Genomic DNA, 26,073 nt, shown 5'->3' with positions numbered 1-26,073 from the left:
GCCAGGTTGGACGGGCCTTGAGAAACCTGGTCCAGTGGAAGGTGTCCCTGCCATAGCAGGGGGTTCCAACTGGATAAGCTTTAAGGTCCCTTCCAACCCAAACGATTTATGAGTCTATGATGATGATGATGATGATTTTGTATTCAGTTCATTCTAAGCTCCAGTGTATTTCTTTATCAGTTGCAGCATAAACATGCAAGGGGGAAGTGACTATTACCTACCTCTGTAGCAGAAAACAGCAGCACCATTTTTTTTTCTGGTACAGCCTACCCTTACAGTGAGTTTTATTTGCAGTGTCTTTAAAGATAGTCATAGACAGAAAAGTTCCCCATAAAGCCTTTACCCGCACACCAACTTCCTGATCCTATCCCAGAAAGCAGATTTCCAGACAAATTCTGTAGAACAGGTGGGGATCAATTTCATTTCTTCAGGACAGTATTAGTTTATTTTCCATCACCATTACAGTCCAGCAATACTTCCACAACCACGGTTCACTGGCAGAGTTATTTTGAACACAGAGGTATATAATCCATAGAAAACATGCTCAGAGATGCCAAGTAACTAGTTATCACTCTAGTAATTCAGCTTTGAAACCAGGAAATTTTTCAGTATCTGTCTTGGTACATGTTGGATGTTACAGAAGTGTATTTTAGAACAAATAATTTTCTCTTACTTCCTCTGCTAAACTCTCCAAATAGTGAAAAATTTCTACTGTAAATCAATTTACTTCTAGTATTTTTTTTGAGCAATAAAGCAGGTGGTACATTTTTGGGGAATACTTAATATGAAAAGTGAAGAATAACAGGTTTACAATGGGCATTAATTGTATCTTGTTTTTATCACTAATGGCATCAATACCACATCATGAAGGTTCATTAAAGGAACACATTGTATGCAAATCATACAAGTGATTTTACACTAAATAAAGAAGAAGACTTATCTTGAGTATGTGTACTTTTTTGTGTAAAGGAGGTCATATCTGACCGCCTTTATATCCTCCTTCATATCATATCTGATAATGGACTTAAATTTCTGAGATGGGGAATGCTGTGGAAGATGTTTCCTAGAATAGAAATTTTGCTTATCCACTACCTGTAAAGAGGCCAATGCACAGTAGAATCTACACAGAACATAATCATTCAAGAGCTTTAGAAATCCAGTAATTGTACATGGTCAGTAAAGTTGGGACCACCAAAAGCTTTTTCTCTACAGAACCAAAACTTGGATAGATGTTACTCTGAACTAAGTCACAGGCTGTGTTGTGCAGTTGCCAACAGGTAGTAGTACTGAGAAGAGGGGGAGTTAGTAATTTAAATTCTACTGTGTTTTTTGACACTGTAGTTTTTAACACTGCATATTTGTAATATATTTGTATGTGATAAAATGCTAGGGTCACTGAAGTTTTCCATTTTGTGGAAATGATTGCAGGGGACCAGCAATACAAATTCTTCTGTCATTCCTGAACTACTAATGCAAGCCACGCTGTAAAATAGTGTTACTTAAACATAGCAAAGTTTGTGCAGTAGAAAAGCATTAGACTGCCTTACATAGTGGTTAATGTATCCAAGAGTAAATCTTAAGTCATATTAGAATAACTCATCAACTACAGCCTCAGTTTGGAAATACCCACACCTTCACTCACCGCTGAAAAGAGCTGCCTAAAGCTTTCATTCCATTGAAACTGGGGAAGAAATTCCCACTAGCTTCATAATGAAGAAACTTTGCAAATGTGTCCTTCAGCCTTGTCCCATCATAACTGTGTGCAGGCTTTTTGACTTAATAGCATCATATTTCATCACTACAGTTACTTTTATAAAACTTGTGTTAACAGTGTTGAAAGTATAACAACAATGAGCAACAAATGGCAGTCAAGTATTTAAAATATGTCTTGATTTAAACAGGTTCCCATGTCTCTAAACATGGTTCAGTGTTTGAATTTTCCATATTTGTATTTCACACAGGTGAAATAAAAGTGACTAAAGTGTTTAACAAAAGAAGTTTATTACCAAAATACAATATTAAAGTCAATACGTGACAAACTCCTGTAAAGCAAAATAAATTATTCTAACATTGTACAGTATTTCAGAAGGTAGTTAAAGTAGTACTACAGACTTTGCTTCATAGTTCCAAACAGTCGTCTATCAGGAACACAATCCTAGAGAGAGCTTAAGGCATGCAGCTTAATGTGCTGGATAATCTCATAAAATGAAAAGTCATCCTGTTTAATAACATACAGTATCAGAATGAACTGCAGTCTTTACATGTCAGTTTTCTAATTTTTTTATACTTTGGCTATAAAAGCAGTGCCATAGTGTTACAATACCTTTTCTTAAAAAAATACATGTACCCATGTCCGTGAATATCAAATGCAAATGTAAATTTCTATTAAATATATCTTAAGAAATGTTACTTTGAGCACCAACTGTACATTTTTTTTAAAATGATTAAATAAGTGCTTCTGGAAGAGGAAAATACCGTAACTGACTGAACCCCACTGTATTTTTCCAGGCCAGGTATCAATCAGAAAGATGAAATAAGCACCTATTTACCAGTACAGAGTAGAATGAAGTAAGTTTTCTCTTTAGTAGAAGTAGAGGCATTTAAAGCTGCAAGTTACAGTTTATAACACAGAATAAAATCTAATTGAAACAAATGACAAGTGAATAGCTGATCATCTGAAAGTACTGTGACAGAAGGTCCAAAAATATTTTACAAGCTTAAAGAAAGGCGAAGACTGCAGTGTTGGTGACTGAAATGTGCCTAAAACCCATTACAGAACATGCAACCAAGCCAACCATATGCTTTCCAAAGCAGATAACCTGAGGAATAATACAGCAAAAAAAGTTTGCTTTCAGAAAAACTAAGTCTATAATTACTTCACATGCAGAACTTCGGGTAAAGTCCACGGGAATTGTGAGTGGGTAGCTAATGGCAAGCAGCATGAAGACAGTTTTTAAAAAAATAAATCTCTGTACATGTGGAACGGAATTGTTTGTTGGCATTTGTTACGGGTTTTATAATGGTTTTTAGCATCAACTAACTTTCTACCATTATAGGAACACATAGTCAAAAAGAAAAAAGAAACAGGATGGCAAAGAACAACTGTGAATACATGCATCCTGCTCTGTAATCCCCCTACAAAGACTCCTGGCACATTATACTTACTGCTGCAAGCGTGGGTTGATATACACCAGAAAATAATTTTGATTCAAGGGTGCTGTTTTGAACTGTTTGTACTCTCTTGTTTCATTGCCAGCTCCTTCTTGGTTTAAAAAGTTTTTCACCTTTTTATCTTTCACTAGCTGAGCAACATCACTTATGTACTTAAAATATCTCAAATATCTGACAAAAAAATGCTCTGACATTATATCCTGACCAATTTTTAAAGCAAAATGTGTACTTTCTGCTATCCAATTTATTAATGAAATAATAGATATTTAACCCAAAAGAACAAGTCAAATTGAGGAAATGACTTCAAAAGAAAAATCACCAAATGTACTTGGACTCTTAGTGCCTTTGTGCTGCTTCATAAAGTTGTGACAAGAATTGTTTTCTTCTTGGATGCCACTTCTAGTCAGCAATAGCACAATAGACTGTACACTACATATGCCACCTCAAAGTTGTAGCTTATTTCTGCTAGCAGAAAGTTATAGATAAAGTAACCATGAAATACTGTTCTTCTAAGAGTAAGTAATTTTCTAAGTAACGAGCTACTAAAAATCAGGTAACTACATCCCCATGTCAAGAACTAGGCATGCTGCTGTGCATCTGCCCGTCATTAAAAGCAGAAATACATGCCTGAACTAGAAAGTTTAAATCTGGCTCCTAAAGGGCCTCTTTGGAAATGCTACTACTTCACTTTATCAAAGCATGTATTTCCAACAATTTAACTAGCCAACTTTTTAAATAACCTCAACAAAGTTGCCAGGTAATTAGCCAGTATAACAATATTCCCCACTGATAGAGAGATGAACGTCTTCTACTGCAAACTGCTGTACTGTAAAAAAAAAAAAAAAAAAGAAAAAAAGAAAAAAAGAAAGGCACTGTCATTTTAGAAGCTTTCTTTTTTTTTTCTTAGAAAACAATCCCTACTTCCCTTCATGAATCCTTATTATATGCACTAGTAAAATTTATTCTACAAGTGACTGGATACAGTTTTTTCTTAAAATATTGTTTGCTTTTTTAAATATTATTTTCTACAGAAAGATTACTCTATCTTTGAGCAAATTATTTCTACAGTTACAGCTCTGCCAGACAAATGGGCAATTTAGACAGCCAGTGGAATTTCAAAGAACTCCAAAAGCATGTAAGCTTTGCTTAAAAATGCACTTTGTGCTCACCTACATCTTTAGTAACCTACATAGGTTTAATCTACATCCCCTTGTGGCAATTACTGTTACTATCTTGTTCTCATTAAAGCACATTGCTCATACAGACTGCAAAGTAATCACCACAAATTAAAAATGACATATGATGAGCTTTTTTTTTGTCATAGAATTTGCTGAATGTGTCAAGAAAACCATTAAGAAACAGCAGGTCATTATTATAAAGAATCTTTCACCTACTATCAATTCAAAAGATAGGATTTTTGTTTAGTTAGGATCCAATCAAATAGTTATTAGCAAAATGCTTCCAGGCTCTTCAGCTCCTGCTGCTCTAAATCAATAGAAAGGATAGCAGTCTTTTTTGAAGGATGCCTTGGAGTTTGTAAGGCCTTAAAAATAGATGGGAAGAAACGAAACTCTCCCTGCCGCCAAGAATCAAGGCAGTGGGGGTTTGTGAGATCATACGGTAAAATTTTTATCTGGTCTGTTGGTAGTTTAAAAAAAACAACAACAACAACAAAAAAAAACAAAAAAAAGAGGTAAAAAAGTTGCTTGCTGAAATACTTGGAAAACAACAAAGGAGGAAGGAAAAAGCTTTCCAGTTAATACAAAGCTTTCATACCTTTGGGTTTGAACGTACTGTGCTAATGCCTTATTACTGACTAGTACCTGACAATAAGAGAAAAAAACCTCAAGAATCTTATGTTCTTGGCACCATATACAGAAACAGCAGGTTAAAATGAATCATTCTATTCCCCACTCCCTAAATTTATCTCTTAACTGACTCATCAATCCCTCGTTAAAATATTGTACTCCTACTGAAACAAGGACTCAGGATGGGAAATCGAGTTTTGCTTGCAATTCTCTTTAGCAAGTTTCTTAAGCAAACAAAGAAAATATTCAATCTAGGAAACCCTCTTTTTAACTTACTGCTTCTCCTAGTTTGTGCTCTGGGATGTGCTGTGGTCCTTATTTAGAATGATATTTATGATTTCACCCTCATGTTCTTTCATATGATCCAGCAGATTTTCTTTGTTGGTAGACTCAAAACCGCAAATGCAGCAGCAGAAGAGAAGAACACAGTATTCTGTGCCAAGGGGGGGTAGAGTGGAGCTCTTTTCTAAACTGCATGAGGTATTCATCAAGTTAGGCTTTTCATCAGAACCTGAAATTTCGTTTGTAGTCTGGTTAACAGACTCTGTAAAAGACACCAAGTTGTCTGAACTTCCTAGTATAGATATTGTACTCTCATCTGTGCCTTCTAATAATGTTTTGTCAGGAAGCTGTCCTTGAAACCTGAAATAACAAAACCAAACAAATATCAAACATACAGTTGTTGCTTTTGACAGGAACTTTATTTTGGATCAGAGCTGGGTCATGTGAAAACTCTAGATGATAGGGCTTGAAAGTAAATCAGACGTACCTGCTGCTTTGCGAAATTGCATCATTAATAGCCTTGTTCACTTGTTCATAGTTATAATTTTGGTCACTTGCATGTTTCCACATGTGGGACTTCAGGGATGGAGGATGGCTACATACATATCCACAGAGAGAACATCTGAGGAAAAAAATCAAGTAGAGAAGGAGAAAGAGAAACATTTAGAAGTTAAATTTTATTAGCTTAGCAATGGATTAGTTCTTCCAAAAGGATGAGAAAAAAATCTTGGTCACGCTTTCAGTTTCATTATTAGGTTGAGGTAGTTTGCAGTTTCATCCTGAAATTTAAGACTATTTTTAGAGTCTGAGAATTTTTAAGTTTGCTCTTTCTGACTTCTTAAGCAGCTGAATGAAAATCTTATCTGTTTGGCCTGTTTAAATACTGCAAAAATGCAACAGTTCTGGTGACTGCAGAAACAGAGAGTACACTGTCAGGCAGGTCATGAGCTCTCTTTGCTATTGCTCTGAACCAAGCAGCTGTGTAATTAGAACTGGTAATTTAAACTGAACTAATTAAGTAGCATATATTAGTTTATTTAAGGATCACAGACTTGCTGAAGTTGCATGGGGACCTTTTGAGATCCTGAAGACAGCATCCAGTCAGATTTTGAATATATTCACAGGTCGAGATTCAGACAGGTGTCAATTTTGTCTATAGAGTTTTCCATCAGCTTGGGTACCACAAGACTATAAAACACTGCCTTATGCAGTAAAGGACAAAACCTTGAAGAACAAGTCTCATTTATATACAGATGTGGTGTATTTATGGATACAAATAATCCAAGACTGATCAAATCCCATGGTACCCTTTTCATACATGAACATACATCCACGTTTTTTTCACAAGTGTTTCATGATAGTTATGTCAGCATGAAAGGAATGAGTGATACTCCATGACATCACGCCAGAGCAGAACAGTCCAGAGCAGAACAGTATTCATGGTAAAGAGGATGGAGCTCCTTGTCTTTTGGATAAAGAAGCTACTTCGTTTAGCTACCTGCTACTTTGGAAGTTTTCTGTTTCTCAAATCACATGGAAAAGATCTGAAGGTGACTTTCTTCTAATAAATTATACCTAGGAATGCATCTCAGTCTGTCTCATTCCTCAATGAGAGGATGTCTTCTGCTCAAGCAATGTGATCCCAGTATGTTACATTATGATCAGTCTGTTAAAATGACTACTATTCTAGTCAGTTTTTGTATATTTTTAAGACCTTTCCAGAAATATAACCTGGAAACATGAGAAGGCCTATGTAAAACTGTGTTATACACTACAATTCAGTGAGGTTTTATGACTTCTCTTAATGATGGTAGGATATAGTCCTTAAATGCCTTGCAAATAATCATATACAGGAAACTATTTCTGCTTAGCAGAAGATTGTGGAGAACAGCACAAATCTCACAAGTTAGGTGAAGGCATGGTACATTACCTTGCTTATGTAGCAAGATAATTCTGTCCTGCTGGGGAACAATAAGCATATCATTCTGGCTCACTTTTCTCTTTTATCTGATTTGGAATGTACAATCCTATTTTCCTCTTTTCCTTATAATTTGAAGCCTTATATGTTCCTTCTCAGGTTGAGAGTCTTAATATTTCTAATAAGGCTGTTATAAAATAGTGGCATCGTAAAAGTAAGATAAAAGGCAGACCTTATAGTTAATTTATAGATAAAATTATATTTTTTTTTCAAAACAAAGATCAATATCTTAATTCCACTCTATGTGCATGTGTATTCTACTAATCTTATTATATATATGATTTTTCTGCACCAGTCACTGGTCAGTGGGTTGGTAACACAGGAAATTAAGCAACAGTTCAGTGTTTGTTTTTATCCCCTTTTATTAGTCTCATTTTTTAAAATACATTAATTTGCTCAGGTGATGTACTAATCAGATTTACTTTGCTGAGAACACAGAAACTCATCAGCTTTTAGCATGATGCATTACACTTTATGATCACATACTTAATACACAGTTACACTCTATGCAAGACATTCCCAGAGAAACAAAACTATTTACCAAAGAGTCTGATAGTAGAACCCTTTCAATTCTATACTATGACTTGCTCAACAGGTTGACCTGCTGTTGAATTATTGAACTTAACTGTTCAAGTATCCTAAACTGATCTACTGAGGAAACAATTACCTTGCAGCTTTGGATAGACTATTTCCTTGGGGATGCAGGGACCAAAGTGTGGAGGTTTGCAGTAATCTTTGGTAATACTAACAGCATTCAGCAATACAGTAGGAAGTATGGCAACAGAGCAAATAGAATTTAGTGCTACTAGTAATAGTTTCGGGGAAAAAGGCAGTGGAAGGAATCTGAAGTTGTAAGAGCGGATTTTCTTGAGAAGAAACCCTTAGATGAATGTGCCTTATTTGGATTCTTCCTATTGTCTTTAAAATATTCCATTAAGAAATGTTCAGAATTGTCAGAATATTCAATATATTCCTGATTTACTTTCCTTTCCTAGTTTTTATTTTTTTTTTTTTGCAAATTAATATACATATTTGTGCCAACTTTCTCATATATCTGTATCTATATATATCCATACCTATGGACAGAATATAAAGGACACTCATCATTTAAACATAATGACTGTTCATACTAGTTCTTAACTAGGGCAGTGTGATGCCAATCTGGATTCTAACTAATATGTACATGCAAAGGCTGTGCCTAGACTAGAATATTAAACAAAGCCAGAGAACATTCCTGGGTACTGGCATTTAACAATGTATAACATTAAACGTTAGAAGTGCTCTGGCATGATTTTGGCACATACATTCTCCCAAACAAATCCAGGCATGCTTTGGTAATTAACACAGTCCAGAAACCGTTTGCAATAAGCAGTTTATATGCAACCACCCTATTCTGGAAGAAAAAGCTGACTGCTGGTCCAGAGGGAGGTCATGGATATGTTTAATTAGTAAGCATAAAGATCACCTTGGAATGCCACATCAAATCCCTCTCCCTCTCTCTCTCAAAAAAAGAAAAAAAGTTACTGGAACAAATAATGAATCTAGGAGGGAAAAGAACAGAATCTGAACTCTGCTTTGTATCTTAACATAACAAAATCACTGTCACGGCTGTTTGCCAAAAGAGAACTGTTACATACTTGTACTGTTCCATTAGCTGCACTGCCTGATGCTCCTGGGGGTGGCGCCTCATATGGCATTTCAAGCTATTCATGTTTGTGGTGGCGAAGTCACACACTCGACATCTAAAGAGACAAGAAGAAGTAAACTAATCTGACAGTTAACTGCTAACACTATTCCAGAAATAAAAATCTGTAAGAAAGCAAAGATATCTGGAAAGACTATAGTTAAAGACATAACAATATTCACAGAAATTCAAGTGATGGCATTAACTTTCAGGTTTTGGACAATGAGAATCATTTACAGGCCAAAAAAGCCTTCTCCTTTGAGGAGACATATGGTCTGTGTTCCTTCCTGATATTATCGTGTGCACCTCTACTGAAGCTGGTAAGCGTAATGAAGTATCAGGATGCACTGGAGTCAGTGCAGCCCTGATGCAAGTTGCTTGGCTGTGTTATACCAAGGCAGAATATGGCCATAGGAGCTATAGGGGACATAGTGTATTCAAAAGTCAGTCTTGTTCCTCAAGAACACAGGTTATGCTTAATGCAACAGCCATGTTGCTCATGACATTTTAAAAGCCAAACTATTTAGTAATGAAATGACTAAGTTTCAGAGCATTTCTTGTCCTAAAACGGACAAGACCAACATATTTAGATTCAAATGCTCTAAGAGAAATGTGTCACATCATGCTGTCTTAAATATTTTACTTCTGTCACAGTTTCTTTGTGTAAAACAATACATAAACCAGTCGATGTAGATTTAGATCCCAAAGTATCACACAAAATACCATGCTATTCATAAATAAACAGTATACTGTATATATTAATAAATAACAGTATACTACCACACAAGCTTCTTGTGTGTAATATACAGAAGCCATCATGCTCAGCTCAGACTCTGCATAGTTGTTAGCTCTTCAGTTGTTTCTTCTTTTGAAATGGTAATCTGTCCAATTTTAAGTCTTGCCTGAGACTTCAGGATACTTCACTTGAGATTACTCGCTTTATTTTTTAAAGGTCTTAATTTGCAGTATTAAAATCCAGAAGGTTCAAATCTACAAAAATGCATCATTGGAAGCTTTGCAGTTTAATTTCCAACATTTTTTCTCAGAATAATAAGAAAATATGTTTGCAGGTATAAAAATGGCAGCAGCGTTATAGGTTGCTACTTCATACTATGAAAGACTTGAGGAACACGTTTCAAAAGGAGAAATACCATAATACTGGATTTCTATGTTTATTAGGCTGTGGCTTAAGTATCCTACCAGGCCTGTAGATTTGCCTATGGGGTTTATGAAAAAATCACAAGAAAAGCAAGCCAGATCAGTAAATTTAAATTTAGTATGCAGCAGTTCATACCACCAGTGGAAAATTTTCAAGTGTTCCTAAATCAAACAAGCTGGCTAACACCAATTCAGAAAACTACCATTTACAAGACACTCTACAGTATCTGCTGTTCCAACCCTTCTAAGTAACAAGTAACAGCAATAGGGATGTTTCTGAGGAGAAAAAAAAGAAATTTATTTGTATTCCACGTTTGCTCTCTGAGCAAATATCTTGCAAATTTTTGTTAGTATTATGGGATATCATTATAATGTACAAATCAAAATACAACGTGTCTTCTGGGTTTGTTTATCCAAAAGAGAAAGACCCTGGCTGAGCTCAGCATTTCAAGGTGTTCAGTTTCCAGCATTTGTATTTAAAAAGACAGAAGTATATTAGCTCAAAAATTCTATTAATTCAGATCTATTTTCTAGCCACTAGAGAGGGACAGAGATCCACACTAAAGTAGCACAAATTGAATTTGCAGGAATTTATGCAGCAACCAATAGAAAAATGCGTGATTTATTTTTCTGCTGGGGACATGACCTACAGTATTGCACGTGACTTTAGATATCAAAGTTGTATATAAATCCATATAACATCCTTGTAGAAAAGTTATAAAATATGAGCCTAAATGAGTGTATTACTATTGCTTGAAACCTGTGAAAAAGAAGAGAGGATTGGTGACACGACAAAGGGCAGAATTTTGCTACAGTCTGTAGTAGCCAATGTAAAAAGTAACCAGATAACAATAAGGAACACTTTGCAATAAAGCAAATACAAAATGAACTGAAGTGTGCAAGGAATTTGACAAATATATTATTACTATTGGCCAAAGTTCAATATTACAATGTAATTAACTTCCCTTTTCACATCTGAGTGCTTCAAACTGAAAGCCAGAGGTAGACTGCTATGGTCACAGATGTGTCCTGGAAAACTCAGCAAACCTTAATAACATAAGTGTGAGTCAACCAGCAAGTGCAGATTCATCAAAATGCAGTAAAATTAAGTTAATCGGAATTTTTTAATAATATCTTCAAAACTGCATGAGCAATTAAGTAACCTTTTTAATTAAAACAAGTAAACCAGACATGTGGCATTAGCAATAATTAAGACAGTTACCTGTATGGCTTATCAGAGTTATGAATTCGTCTGTGGTTGCGTACACCAACGTAAGTTGTGCTTGTGTAGTCACATACATCACATCTATACAGTTTCTGAACTGAAGACTTGTTTCCTATGTGAAACAAAATCCATTATTTTAGTGAGTTACATTCAGTGTTGTAAGGTGTTGTCAGATGATAATTTCAGCACAACTGAATCATCACAGAATTATAGAATGATTTGGGTTGCAAAGGACCTTAAGACCATGCAGTTCCAACCCCCTGCCATGGGCAGGGATGCCTCACCCTAGACTATGCTGCCTAAGGCTCTGTCCAACCTGGCCTAGAATCATAGAATAGTTAGGTTTGGAAAGGACCTTAAGATGATCAAGTTCCAACCCCCCTGCCATGGGCAGGGACACCTCACACTAAACCGTATCACCCAAGGCCTCGTCCAACCTGGTCTTGAACACTGCCAAGGATGGAGCATTCACAACCTCCCTGGGCAACCTATTCCAGTGCTTCACCACCCTAACAGGAAAGAATTTCCTCCTTATATCCAATCTAAACTTCCCCTGTTTAAGTTTTAACCCGTTACCCCTTGTCCTATCACTACAGTCCCTAATGAAGTTGCTCCCCAGCACCCCTACAGGCCCCCTTCAGATACTGGAAGGCTGCTATGAGGTCTCCATGCAGCCTTCTCCTCTCCAGGCTGAACAGCCCCAACTTTCCCATCCTGTCTTCGTAAGAGAGGTGCTCCAGTCCCCTGATCATCCTCGTGGTCTCCTCTGGACTTGTTCCAACAGTTCCATGTCCTTTTTATGTTGAGGACACCAGAACTGCACACAATACTCCAGGTGAGGTCTCACAAGAGGAGAGTAGAAGGGCAGGATCACCTCCTTTGACCTGCTGGTCACGCTCCTTTTGATGCAGCCCAGGATACAGTTGGCTTTCTGGGCTGTGAGTGCACACTGAACCCGGCTCATGTTAAGTTTCTCATTGACCAACACCCCCAAGTCCTTCTCCGCAGGGCTGCTCTGAATCTCTTCTCTGCCCAACCTGTAGCTGTGCCTGGCATTGCTCCGACCCACGTGTAGGACCTTGCACTTGGCATGGTTAAACTTCATAAGGTTAGCATCAGCCCACCTCATTCACATGAATTAACATTTAAAAGCAATACTTTTAAATATCTGCAAATATTAAATACTTTTAAAGTATCTGGAGCAAACTGGCAATGGACATAGAAATAATAAAGGCATCATTTATTTAGCATGCTGTTCTGCATTTACCCTACCATTTACTAGAACTACTAAAATTTTAGGAAACACATTCTTTCTCACTATGCAGACACTTCTTTTTGGGTTAAAAACCAGCAAAAGGTGTTAAAATGTGAGAACTGCTGACCCCAGGAGTTTCACTGCTTTCCAGAATGGAAAGGAAAAGAAGAGCATTAAGAAAGAACAAGTTTAAATTGGATATAAGGAAGAAGTTCTTTACTGTAAGGGTGGTGAGGCACTGGAATAGGTTGCCCAGGGAAGTTGTGAATGCTCCATCCCTGGCAGTGTTCAAGGCCAGGTTGGACGAAGCCTTGGGTGATATGGTTTAGTGTGGGGTGTCCCTGCCCATGGCAGGGGGGCTGGAACTTGATGATCTTAAGGTCCTTTCCAACCCTAACTATTCTATGATTCTGTGATTCTGTAATTTTCAAACTGGCAAAAAAGCAGAAGTCTTCCCAAAGCATCTAAATCCTCTCTATCCCTCCCACATATATGCACATCAAAAAAGAAAGAAAAAAAAAGATTCTGATCAGATGTGAGAAGAAATAATTCAGAACTTCTCCAAATTACTAAAAAGCAATTGTAACAAAAATCATTTTTTCTTTCCAGAATGAAAAAGACTCTTGAAAAATTAATGGCTGCAGAGACAAAGACTAATGACTAATCTAACATAGGAAAATGTATGCTCACAAGTGCACAGTCTGAATATTTTTGAGATGTAAGTGTATAGACTTAAACAGCCTTATTCCTGCTCACTTACTGAACAATGGAACTGATATGGGTTAAAATATAAACATATGAGAAGAGGGATGGTATTTTCTATGCTTCTTTTCCATTCCAACCTATTATGCAGCCTTCACACACTCCCCAAATGAAGGAACAGCAGATACATGGAGGAACACAAAGGTTGGAGCTGTTTAAGTCAGGACTACCACCAAAAGAAACATCAAACTAAAATCACAGGGCTTTCTTCCTGCATCTAACCTCTTCACTAGCTAAAGTGAAGTAACTACAAGTAAGGTGCTTAAGTTCATTTTATCTTTACACCATTTCTTAACTATCTGCCTGAACAGCCAAGCCATTACTCTCAGTTACTTTCATGGGCTTTGAAGAAACTCTGGTATCAATCCTTAGAGAGTATCTCCAGTGGGTAAAGATCATTACTAAAGTACAGCCCCAAACCAAAATAAACAAACAATTCAATAAATAATGTGTGGGAGTAAGTAAAGCTGAAATATTGCAAAAAACACACTTCAGAAACTTCAAGCTCCTGTGAAGTACATATCCAGCACAAATTAATTTGTGTTATGAAGAGGTTTACTAGTAATAGGATAAATCAGAAGATCCTAGACGAACAGAAAAGGCTGTATTAGCTGAATGTTTTTTAGTAGATACTGCCTTAAGAACTCTGGTGATACCAGCAGGTGATCTAATTCCCAGGCCTCCCAGTTCCTCCCCCAACCAAGGATAACTTCCCTTCCCTAGAAAAGCAAGTTCTGATTTCCCAGGTAAGATCCCTCCATTCTGAATCCTGAAGGGATCTTGTCAAGGCCAAGAGGTCCATGTCACACTGAGGGGAGGGTTTGTCTGCCACTGTTCCAACTTGTAAAGACACACAAGCTTGAAATATGAAATAAGTGACTGTTGAAAACCACAGAAAGTAGACTTTTCAGACACATCTCATCTTAGGTCCAAATACCATGAGCTTCCTTTCAGTTTGGAGTAAGAAAAACTTACTGACACCCCCTCCTTTATCACCTCCTGAAGGGAGGAATAAGACAAGCAGACTGAGCTTAGGAGGAACTATAGAGTTTATCTTGAAAACAGAAGTTTCATCTCCTGAGTCCAAAATACTAAACAGTTTTTGTAAAGATAATTTTGTTCTGAAGTTCCCTTTTAATGATGCTGGACTCCACCTGGAATCTTTAATCTTTTTATTATCAAAGCAACACTTAGCAATCTTTACGGTAGAACTCTTCTAAGGAGACATTGCAGAAAAAAAACAGTGGAAAGAGTGTCATCCAAAATGGAAGCTCAACTTTTCACTTTGATTTTTGCCTCCACCAATAGGTGGGCACTGAATTATGTCCAAAAAAGTTCTAGTTATATTATTCTGAGGGATAATAATTCTGTTTAAGCTAATTTAGTAAGGGAAAATTATCAATAATTAAACTTTTCCTCCAAAATTCAGCACTTTAGGGGAGGACTGATAATCCCAGAAGGTTATTCTGAAGAATATATAGTATGTCATATAAAACAGCAATCTGAATACAAAGACAGTCTGAAATAAAATCTGAATAATTCTGTGTGTACCAAGATAACAGAAAGAATATTTTATATTTTTTACTTTAAAACATGACATAGTGCTCACTCTTCTAGCATTCTTAAAAGTAATATGGAAGTAATAGATAACATACAGTCTTTGCAAGTCAACCTTAAAGCAAAATATATCAGTTTTTTTCCTACAATATGCTCATATAGTAAAATTTATTGGGTTATTTTTTTCTATTTAATGTAAATTATCAAAACTATCTTAATATATAGTTGAAGACTATGGAATTTAGGCTTCCACAATTATTCTTTTGTGAATGCATATGTATGCAGAAGACCACAAATGAATACAAAGATACTTATGCGGCTGCAGATCTATGGGAGAGCAGGGGTTGTCTGAAGGTCAAGCTACTGCATGCTAAACTTGAATGGGTTTTCCATCTTAAATTCTGCAGCTTTAGAATAAACTGCTTCCAAATGTATTTTCTGTTACAAATTTGGTATTTTATTGGGCAGGCAGCTTAAAAAAAACAGTGTCTAATGAGATTTTTAAAGCAGTATGCAAACATATTATCTATTGCATAGTGTACGTGGCTAACCACCCAGTAGCACACACTTAGGAGCAATTATTTATACCAATCACTACTTTAGATTTATTCCTTCAACAAAATGTACATAAATTATAATACATCATATAACCTCTCACTGTTGAAAAATAGCAGTCGTGTGTCCCACCTCCTACTCCTTCCACAGGTTTATTTCTTGTGGGTTCCGGGCCTTTTTTGCTTTCTGGATGGAGGATATCAGGCCTCTTAAAAGGGAGCATGGAAATGACAGATCTTTGTTCTAGCAGTAGTAACAGGTGCTCCTGTAATGCTGCTTATTGCCCTATTCCTTCATTATTAGACATTTACAATCCGATCATATCCAGTGTCATAATACTCCCTTTTAATTTATTGTACCACCATGGTGAATAAAGAGACTTTTAGGACAAACTATTTCATTAACAAGAAATGAAACTGTTCAGCTCAGGCATTTTTCACATAACCAGATGCTATGCCATAAACTTCTTTGTTTTGTGTTGCTTTATAGGGATGACATCTGTTTGACAAGAGATCGCTGTACTGCAGTAGTGTTGCAATTTGATTATAAATTGGTTCTGAAATAATTTAAGCATTCCAAAGTATGAGTTAATAAAAGTTTCAAAGGAGAACTGTTTTCATTCAAGCCACATTACTGAATTTCATGTGGGGTAAACAATCAATTAAAGTGCATGGCTGCAACACTTTTGTAAGATAATAATAAGCAAAAAATACTAAAGAAAAATCTCAACAGTAATTAAATTGAAAGCAGGCAGTTTTCTCAAGCAAGGCTCCTCTTTCATGAAAGCTAAATTGCAAGATCAGGATATAAACTCTAAAACAACCTCATTAAAACATGCTATTTTCAAAAGTGAAAGGGCACCGTGACTTTCAGTCACCTTAACAGGACTTTAGCTCAAAAGTTACAGTATTCCCCCGAATATAACATGTTTCAGGCACTTCAAGGTAATATTCCTGTATCATGACATTTATAAAAATACTGGTTTAAAACAAACAAAACATGGTCAAAAGTAATAGTCCAAGTTGTGCTCACAGATATTTGTACTCGGCTAAACTAACAATGTTTTATTTCCTATCACTTCCATTAAAACATTTATTCTATTTCTTCAGAAGGCAAAAATCCTACTACTTCATGGGAAACATTCCCACTACCAGCAGACCCTCTCTTGCCTTCTTCCTGTCTTCTCCTGACTTCAGATAGCTCTCTCAGGCTTTGGTCTCAGGGATGTAACAAGCACTACAGATCTGAATTTAAATCCTTTCTGTATTGATGAGACTGAAAAGGAGTTGGGAAGGTTCGTTTTACCTGAGGCTGATAAGGTAACGAAAGAGAGGCAGTGTGAGCTAAGACAACAGAAGCCAAGTGTAAGGATCTCATTCTAGTCCAACATATACAGCGTTGCTTCATACAAATCATTAGTGGTTTGAACTGTCCACCCTGGCTCATGCTGATTAGTCCCTTTTTCATAAGTAGTTCCATCAGTATCAGTGAATGCTTTCGCAGTCACTGATCAGCTGTAGCGGTGAGAGTAGAATTCAGAAATTTCAGTTGTGGTCTAAGTACTGTTATAGTGCACATATTGGTATCTAAACGAACAAGGGACCACAGTTAGGACAGAAAAGAGCTAAGGGCACAAAATGGAAATACTTCAGCCCACAGTTGTTCAGAGGTGATATAATTACTAGTATTTTTCCACAGTGTTCTAAAATTGCACAATACTAGTAATTACAGTGTCACCTTTAGAATAAAAGTGCTGTATATATTTTCAATAACTTCAGCTCACCAGAGAAGAGGACGCATTCAAGTTGAAATAACAAATATTGGGCCTTCAGGATATTCAAAAGGATTTTAAACATGTTCTCCTAAACTTCCAAATCTGGCTGGTTTTCCGCCTATTTCACTACCTTAAGACATCAAGGGTATGGTTTTGGGTTTTCTCGTGTTGTTTTTAAATCACACACAATTTTAAGTGATAAGCAAATACACAGTTAAACAATTAGAAAATGCATACCTACTGTTACTCTGGCAACTATTACAGATATAGGTTGAATTTTTAGAATGCCTTATGTTTGCCTCTGCAGGTCTAAAACGATGCATTTTGGACATTACTACACTTAAATGAAAATTTCTAAACACAGAATGGTGGTACTGTATATATACACTGACAATAAACTACATTATCACAGTGAGTTTCAAAAAAGCCTTTGTTTGCTGTAGGTGATTTGGAATGAAGGAAACAAATTTTTTTTTTTAATTAAAAATTCAGAGTAATACTTCATACCAGTTGTTTTTCACAAGAAATACAATGTCCAGTTACAGGGCCTGAAAATGTCTTGCCTACCAATAAATGTCAGTAAGAAGATACCTTAAAACAGACTATAGCTAAGCTTTGCACACTACAAAGAATATACATTTAAAGTTATGGAAAGCATGAAAACATTTCAGCATAAATGAGATCTTAAAGCCAGTTTTATACATATATAACAAACAGAAGTCACGTTATGAGTGACTTTTTTAATTCCAAGTGTAAATATAAACAGTACCTTCTCTTTCATCTACTTCGTTGGAAACTATTAGTTTGTTAGATGTGGCTGCTGAAAAGATATCTGGAAGACTGTGTTGTTCTCTTTCATGATTTCGTAGCTGGCTCTGAAAAAGCAATATCCTACATTTAAATATAAACTACAAACACACACTGGTCACTTCAAATATTGCAAACAATTGTGAATTGTTACTTAAATTTTCAGGAAAACTCTTATAAATTAGATGTTAACATATATATAGATTATCCCTCCCATAATTTTACTAGAAACAAAACAAAGTAAATAATATTAACTAATAACATAAAGGAATGATGCCAGTGACCGAGAGGATTATATGATTTGTGTTTTGTTAGAAAATAAATTTCCTTCTCCCCTCATTCACATAGAAAAGTAGCAAACAGTTCTTCCTCCAAAATTATTATACTCCAGAAGCAGTACTAGATTAGAGGTTAGACGACGGCTTGTGTGAAAACTGACTCAACCCTCATATTGCCTAGCGATTTAGGAATATGTTATTCCCATTTCTACTTGCCTGGGGAGGAGAGAGGAAATAGAGCCTTTTGCCACCCTACTTGTAAATTTTTTTAAAAATAGGATTAAACAACAATAAATATGGGAGAATTTGCGCTACCATTGCCTACAAGAGTTTCAGTTGTACATCTAGATATTTATTCTCTCTATTCCTGACTACTGAACTGAGTATATAGGAACACGCTCACCAAGCTTAAAATAGCAATTATAAAAATGGCAGAAGTACACTATTCTGCTCTGGTGTGTAACCTTCCAGTTCTACAGAACATTCAGACCAATAAAGAGGAAAAAAATAAAAGAATTTCTGCTTCAAAGTGTCTCATGTTACTCCCAAGTGCCATGATTACTTTTGCACACACTCAAAACTAGTGGATGTGTTTGAGCATTCTTTTAAAGTTTCAACTTGTAGTTATCTGATACATTTCCTCCAGCAGTTGGTACGTGTGGGCAGAAAAACAACGATATTAATATGTCCATAAGATGGTTTTCAGGAAAGTAACTTATGTGAGGAAGCAAGTTTATTTCAGTGGGTAAGGCAGAATAATTATAGCTGAACTGTACGTTTGGAAAGTGCTGCTGGCAATAATCCCCAACTGCAATGACAATCAAGTCAGGCTGAATTAAGTTAGAAAGAGGAATGACAAGTTATTAAAAAGGTAGCAAAATACGTTATTTAGCTATTACAGACAGTCACAGGAAAGAACTTTACCTTATAATGAAAGGATTCTTCACATTGCTTGCACTGATACATTCTTGTTTTGCAGTGGTTGATCATGTGGCTCTCTAAATCCTTACTGTTGTCAGCAATATGTTCACAGATAGGACACTGATATGGCTGCCTCTGACGATGGACTCTCAAGTGTTGTTTTATGTAGCCTTTATTACCACTGCTATAATGACAGAGGCGACAGCGGTAGGGTCGATCTGCATTAGGTATATATTCTACGAGGTTACTGCCAGGAATATTTGCCTCATTTGCATTTTGGCATTGTGCATTGTCTTGTAATTCTTTCAAAATGTCATCATCAGAAGCATTCTGATCTGTCCTCTCCTTCAATTTTTCAATGACAGTGAGTAGTGACATACTGATGCCCATTTTAGTTGGTGCTTCTGATAACTCTGGCCTTTCTTTCTGTATCTCAACTATTGCACATTCACCTTGGCTAAAGTCACTAAACTCCACTGAATCATCTTGAAGTGAGGATGCCACTTTAGAATGAGTCATGCCTGGGCCATCTGCTTCTCCCTGTCCTGCACCTGCATCCACAGCATCTTCTCCAGTCAGAGTCCTGAAGCTAGAACTTGTTAGTTCTGCAGCTCTGATAGGCATTGTAACAAGAGCTTCTGCAGCTAATGAGTGTAGTCGTAAAGACTCTGAATTTGTCCTTCTTCGTGCAGGCGGCACATTTTCATCAGCTGGTATGGTTTTATTAGAGCTTAATTCATTATCTTTCTTTTCGGTATTATTCCATCCTATTACTACTTCTTGAATTGGATCTGAATGATAAACTTCATCAGGTTCTTCACAGGCAATGTGGGACTCCTCTGAGATCATTTTTTTTTCTATTTCAATGTCAGTGTTCATCAAGAAAGGTTTCTGTAAGATACTTTCTTCAGCACTTGGCAAACGCTCCACTATTACATTAACATGACCCTTTTTATTTGGACTACAATTGATGATTTTCTGTGCTGATGAAAGCAGACTATCAGTTATCATACTATCTGGTTCTGTATCTGACACAGTCTCCTCTAAAACCTCTGTAGTAGGAGAATGTACTACAGACTGATTTAACATCTCTTCCTCTTTTACATTTGCTCCTACTGGCGATTTACATGACAGTTGCTCAGAATTGCAAATCTGAAGCTGAAGAGAAGGTTCACTCTGGATATCAAGTTCATTATTTTCCAAGGAGAGAACAACTGCATCCATGCTGTGAGGTGTGGGAGTTACAACTACCTCTGACAAGTTGGTAGTTTCATTTTCTTCCTCAAAGATAGGATAGGAGCAATCAACCTCACCCGCATGTTTCCAAGCATGTGTTTTCAACATTCTTTGCTGACCACATGTATACCGACAAATTAAACACCGGTACATGCCATACTGCTCGTAAGTATACCATTTTCTCCTACCCATTTCAGGCCTCTGAGTAGATGGAGTTGTATCTTTACCTTTCAGATTTCCTGTTTGATCAGCCCCTGATTTGACACTTCCTTCCACTGTCCCTTTCAAAAATGAACTTGTGACATTTACACACTGCTGCACTTTTGTCTGGGTGTTATTTTTACCACCATTCTCATGGCAACTTTGGAAGTGGGATTCAAGATCTTCTTTGCTTTTGGAAGCAAAATGACATTCTGAGCACATGAATATCACTTCATTTTTCTGCCCGTGTTGTTTTATATGTTCTTGTAGTGTTAAGAGAGAGGGTGATAGAAACTTACACAGGCTACATTGGTAGCACATCACATTTTTTTTGCTTTGTGGAAGACATTCAGTCACAAAGTAATCTGCTTGTAGCTCTTCAGTCTTTTTAGCTGTGAAAACAGAGAGCTCAATTGCTTTAGCTGGGATTTCACAAAGATCATCTGCGTCCAAGGACTGCGCAGAAGCGTTAGTATGGGAACGTTTTTTCCCTATTAAAAGGCATCTTTGTGTCTTCTCACTTTCAACTATTTTGCTTAGTTTCTGGATAACATGGATTAGTGGGTCAGTGTTACATTTTCTTTGATTTTCACTGTTCTGCAGTGTTGGGCCAATGACTGCTTCAGAAATCAGCACAGCTTCCTGTTCCCCAATATTTGGCATCAATACTGCAACACTGCTTCCTTCTTCCATAATACCTAAAAGAAAGTGGTTTATAAAAAATTAAAATGTATACATGCACAATAATAAAAATACAACCCAGTACTATTTAGATTTCATCCTCTACTAAATATGGAAGCCTAATGCCACTACCTTTATAAAAACTTTCAGAATGGCTATACAGACGAAGATTTTGAGAACATTTAGTGGACAGCATGGATGCTGTTCAATACAGCTGGACAGAGTAATTCCAAGATAGCCTATAACTGCCTGGCTCCAAGTTGTACAGGGGCAAGATATATATTTTTCATGTTTAGGCTGATTAGTACTGTCACAGCTATTGCCTTTTTCTTTACAAAGACTACACATTTGAATGCTAGACGCTTAAATATACCAACCAATAGTAACTGGCATATTTATGTTTAAAAGCCATGATGATATGAAAATGTATTCCCAACATACTTGCACTGACGTGTCCTATAGCAAATGACAATTTGCAACAACATAATTTACAAAAATAAGCAATTTTTCCTTGAAATGTTAGAAAAAGAAAGGAATTCTGGTAATTGCTTGTATTAGTCATTTCACTATATTAAAGATCATTCAAATGTTAAATCATACTTCTTATTATAAATGTCATTTTCTAGAAAAGCTACTAATTTTAGCTTTTTCTACAATTCCTTAATTGTAGGGAAAATCAATTGCCATGAATGTTACAAAGACTAATTTTTTTTTCTGTTTTGAGGGAAAGCTACAGGAAATAGCTATTTCCACTTACACTTCCTTTAAAAATACCTAACTATAAACCACAGGCAGTATGTGGTACTGCTGGAGGTTAAATTAGAAACCAACATGGATAAACTTCCATGAAACATACTTTGTGATGTGGGCAAAGCTGTGGGGTGAGGGGTGCAGGAGCTGGACAAAAAGTCTTACAGTGAAATTTACTTCTGAAAAAATGTCTAAAAATAACCTAGACAAGTTTCACTATATATACACACATAGCTTATACACAACATATGTTTTTACATTCTGTATATAAAATATAGAACATAAAGGAATGACAAATATTTATCAGTCATCCTTGAAAATGTATCTCAAGCTCTTTCATACAGATTTTTTTTTTTTTTCCCCCAAGAGAGATACAGAAGCCAAACCAGAACTTCCAGAACTGATCCTAGAGACCCATAAAATCCACTTTTTCCGACTTCTGGATGTAGCAGTGTAATGAACAGACACGTGAGAGTGGGTTCTATGGTGCCCTTTTCCCATTACATAAAAATTCTTGGCAGAACTACTCATGTTACCTTCCTTTGCCATTCAACTTACAATTCAGGTTATCATCAGAAGTACCACTATAACCAATGTTAGTAGCATTCACACCTCATACACTCATGTAAAATATTTCAAGTTTAAAATGCAGCGATATTTGTCAATTCTGAATCTTTAAAGAAGTTATTATTTTACAGTGTTAGTTTGACAGTTATTTACTTGGTAATGGCTAAGATCAGCATTAAAAATGAAAAATTAATAAAATAGAAATAGCACCATAGGGCAGCTGGATAACTAGAAAACTAAGCTACTTATACCTTATACCTCTTATACCTTTAGCTGGACCTGTGTAAGCAGACTAAAAATGATCAATACTGCACTGTGATAGCAGATCAATTGCAGGAGGTAGAAAATAAAAAAAAAATTTAAACCCAAAAAGTATAATTTTATGCAAGAATATACCAAATAGCCTGCTTATTTAATTCAAGTTCAGTACTGTTTTATTAATAGGAATCAATGTCTGTATCCACAGAGTTACTGTTAAACTGAAACATCCAAGTATCTAACTCTTAAAATATAAACCAGCAGATATCTCAATGTGCATGTCTGCTCCTATTTCCATTATGTGCTTGGCACAGAATGTTGAATGACTAACTCTCGTCTTTGTGGGTAAGAAAAATTATATCCCTTCCTGCAGTATCTCCAACTATATTTTAACTAAAAATAAGTTTAAGGCCATTATTTGAAAACTGTCCTATTTAGTTACACAAAAATACTTTGCTGTTTGTTTCATACTGGCTGTAATACGTTTAAAAGCTATTCTGAAGAGTAAACAACTGTTTTTTTTCCCCTGAAAGCAGATTTAACATTACATGCAGCACTCAAAGGAATAATGTCTACTTGAAATATTTTCAATTTGAGAATGACTTAAGGAAAATTCTAAGCACATGGTGCTACTTACAATTGTACTTGGTAGTTTTAAAGTTCTGTAACTAATGCTGAATAGGCACATATTTCCTCTACCTTTTTCATCTGAAAGCAGCACAGAAACTATGAGGAAAAATCCTAGACAGATCATAAAAGAAATATGCTGCCACATACACTACTGCTCTGTCAAAAATGCAGACGGAGTAGAATCACAGAATGGTTTGGAAGGGACTTTAAAGACCATCTGTTTCAAACCCCCCTGCCATGGGCATAGACAAAAACGGATTTTTGTGCCTGTGCACACTGCAAAAGCAGAGTACGCTCAGATGTATTGACCTGGAATGCCTGTAGCAGACGTAGTTATCAAATGGGTAACTACATTGTATATATGTGTTATGTCATCCTTTGTTTACAGTAAGCTTCACACTTATTGCTGCAGGCTTTCATTTTTACAGGGACGACAAGAATTGTACAAAGGTTATCTGGATTTTAGCAACTACCTTGCTTTCACCAGGAACAAAGATGATTCAGCCTCCCATGACAGAAAACTTCAGCCTGGGAAGTGGATCTGCCAGCACATAGCCTTTACAGAACTACACAGTAACTAAAATACGGGGTCTGGGGATAATGAAGGGGCCCAAAGGGGAAGGCCCAGACTAGGGGAGAACGCCTGTGTGCTGGAGGGGTCCGTTCCACCCCTGCCACCCACCCACTCAAGTAGCACGGCAGGAACAGGGCGAGATGCCCCTAGGTCTAGGAAAAGCCAACCACCACTTTACACAACCGCTTTACTGGGAAAGGCGGGTCTGGTCACGTTGCGGCTCCCGAGGCCACGGGAACTTCATCAGCAGGAGCTCCGAGCGGCCAGCTGCCTGCCCCCGACCGCAGAACCCTTACCCCAAGACTGAGGCTCGGGGACGGGACTCATCGCGGACCGGCGATACGCTCCCGCGTGACGCCTCCGCCTCTGCCGCCACCCCCCACGCGGCCGCCGCTTTGTACCTCGCCTCAAGCAGCGGGCCCGGCGCCACAGGGAGAGATAGGCGCAGCGCTCGCGGGGAGCGGGCCCGCAGAGGAGGCGATGCTGTGCGGTGAGGAGCGAAGCGAAGGGAAGCGATCGCGGGGATCTGTCCCACCGGGGAGGCAGTGCGGTGAGGAGGGAAGGCAGGCGGCCGCGGCCGGCGCCGCCTGGCCCGGGGAAGGCTCTGCCAGGAGCCGCAGCCGCCCGCGGCTCTGCACATGGGCTGCGGCGCGGCGCACCGCCCTGGGGCCGGCCGGCTGGCCTGCCCGCCGCCGAGCCTCGCACCCTCCCTGCCGCCCGGCTGCCAAGCCGCTGCCCACCCCGGTGTCCTGCGGGCCCGCCCGGGCTTTTACCTGGGTAACGACGGTAAAAAGCGGTCTTGTCCCTTACCCCGGCCACAGCTTCAAGATGGCGACGATGGAGCCCGTATCACGTGACCGGCGGTCACGGATCAGGTGACCTCCGGGTGCCTGCCGCCGCGCCACTGCCTCCGCGCCGTTGCCACGGAGACGAGCGCGGGCGCCGCTATAGTCAACGTGTGCTTCAGAAATGGTAGAGTCCCCATAAAGCTGCTTCCTTCCAGCCCAACTTTAGAAGGATAAACAGTTGCAGTTAAAGAACCCATAACAACACAGACCCCGTATTTTGGGTCTAAAAATGGCAAGTCAATGCAAATGTTTCAGAGTGTGAAGTGCAGAGAGCTGCCAAGAAGGTTTAGCAGTTTATCAGGAATAAGCAGCCTGGTCTAGTGGAAGGTGTCCCTGCCAGTGGCAGGGGGTTGGAATTGGATGAGCTTTAAGGTCTCTTCAACCAAAACCAGTCTGTGATTTTGTAAATATGGGGGTGAAAGTGTGCACTGCATGTTAGGGGCACCTGGAGAAGCTGCACACCAGAAATGCAGTGAATTTATGAGATGCTTCATTTAAACCGAAAAATTGGAACGATAATGGGCTTTGGAAGTTGCTCATGGCCAGGTCATAGCAAATAACATCCAATGTTCATTTCCAGAAAGAGGCTTGAGGTGTATTGAGGTGTATACAGTTGGGTGTGTTGGTGACTTGGTAAAGTTGTAGCAAATATTTGCAAGTTCGTTTCCTCCCACAGAAGGGAACTCTGCTGATTACAGAATCAGAGAATCATTAGGGTTGGCAGTGATGTCTGGAGACCATCTAGTCGAACCCCACCTAGAGCAGGTTGCAATTGTGTATTGTTTCATATTGATAGGGAATATGTTTGAAATATTTGCACATCAGGTATTATTCAAGAGATGGATTTAGCCATCCTTTTGATAGGAGTTATTTACTTGGTTAATTTGATTGCTTGAATTATGAAGCTCTGTTTAACTGTGTTTAGTCCTAAGACCTTTCAAACTTTATCTGTGACTTCGTAAGATAAATTTGGTAATAATTTTTTTAAAAAAGAAATTGCTTTGGGGAAGATGCAAGGGTGCAACCCTTCTTCTGAACACCTACTGCATAGCATTTACAATTTCAAATGTAGTAGTAGTAATAATAATAGCGCTACTGTATTAAATAGAGCCT

The 26,073-nt window shown here is 37.7% G+C and overlaps 1 protein-coding gene and 1 long non-coding RNA gene across 7 annotated transcripts in view; one reads left to right on the top strand and one right to left on the bottom strand.

The window, feature by feature from the left end:
• Positions 1-1,984: 1,984 nt before the first annotated feature.
• On the bottom strand, positions 1,985-25,016 carry ZNF507 (zinc finger protein 507). Of its 6 annotated transcripts, none has more exons than XM_062604868.1 (8): positions 24,923-25,016; positions 19,219-21,350; positions 17,979-18,084; positions 11,304-11,418; positions 8,877-8,981; positions 5,749-5,883; positions 5,256-5,621; positions 1,985-3,997 (listed from the first exon to the last, which is right to left on the bottom strand). In XM_062604868.1, exons 2-7 carry the CDS (start codon positions 21,343-21,345, stop codon positions 5,264-5,266), a joined length of 2,946 nt encoding a protein of 981 aa, XP_062460852.1. In that variant the 5' UTR covers positions 21,346-21,350; positions 24,923-25,016; the 3' UTR covers positions 1,985-3,997; positions 5,256-5,263. The 6 variants fall into 6 exon arrangements, 4 of the variants coding, with proteins under 4 accessions (XP_062460852.1, XP_062460850.1, XP_062460851.1 ...); XM_062604866.1 differs by having other exon boundaries at positions 24,886-24,995; XM_062604867.1 differs by lacking the exon at positions 24,923-25,016 and adding an exon at positions 24,012-24,349.
• Positions 23,752-26,073, top strand: part of LOC134156630 (uncharacterized) — a 39,155-nt gene continuing 36,833 nt past the window's right edge. The window contains exon 1 of the long non-coding RNA XR_009961983.1: positions 23,752-24,111. This is a non-coding gene — a long non-coding RNA (uncharacterized LOC134156630). The remainder of the gene's footprint in view (positions 24,112-26,073) is intronic.

Source organism: Pezoporus occidentalis, unplaced genomic scaffold (genome assembly GCF_034315485.1).
Source record: "Pezoporus occidentalis ecotype Australia unplaced genomic scaffold, CSIRO_AGI_Poc_V1 ctg89, whole genome shotgun sequence".
Lineage (NCBI taxonomy): Eukaryota > Metazoa > Chordata > Aves > Psittaciformes > Psittacidae > Pezoporus > Pezoporus occidentalis.
This window is presented reverse-complemented; position numbering and strand designations above follow the sequence as displayed.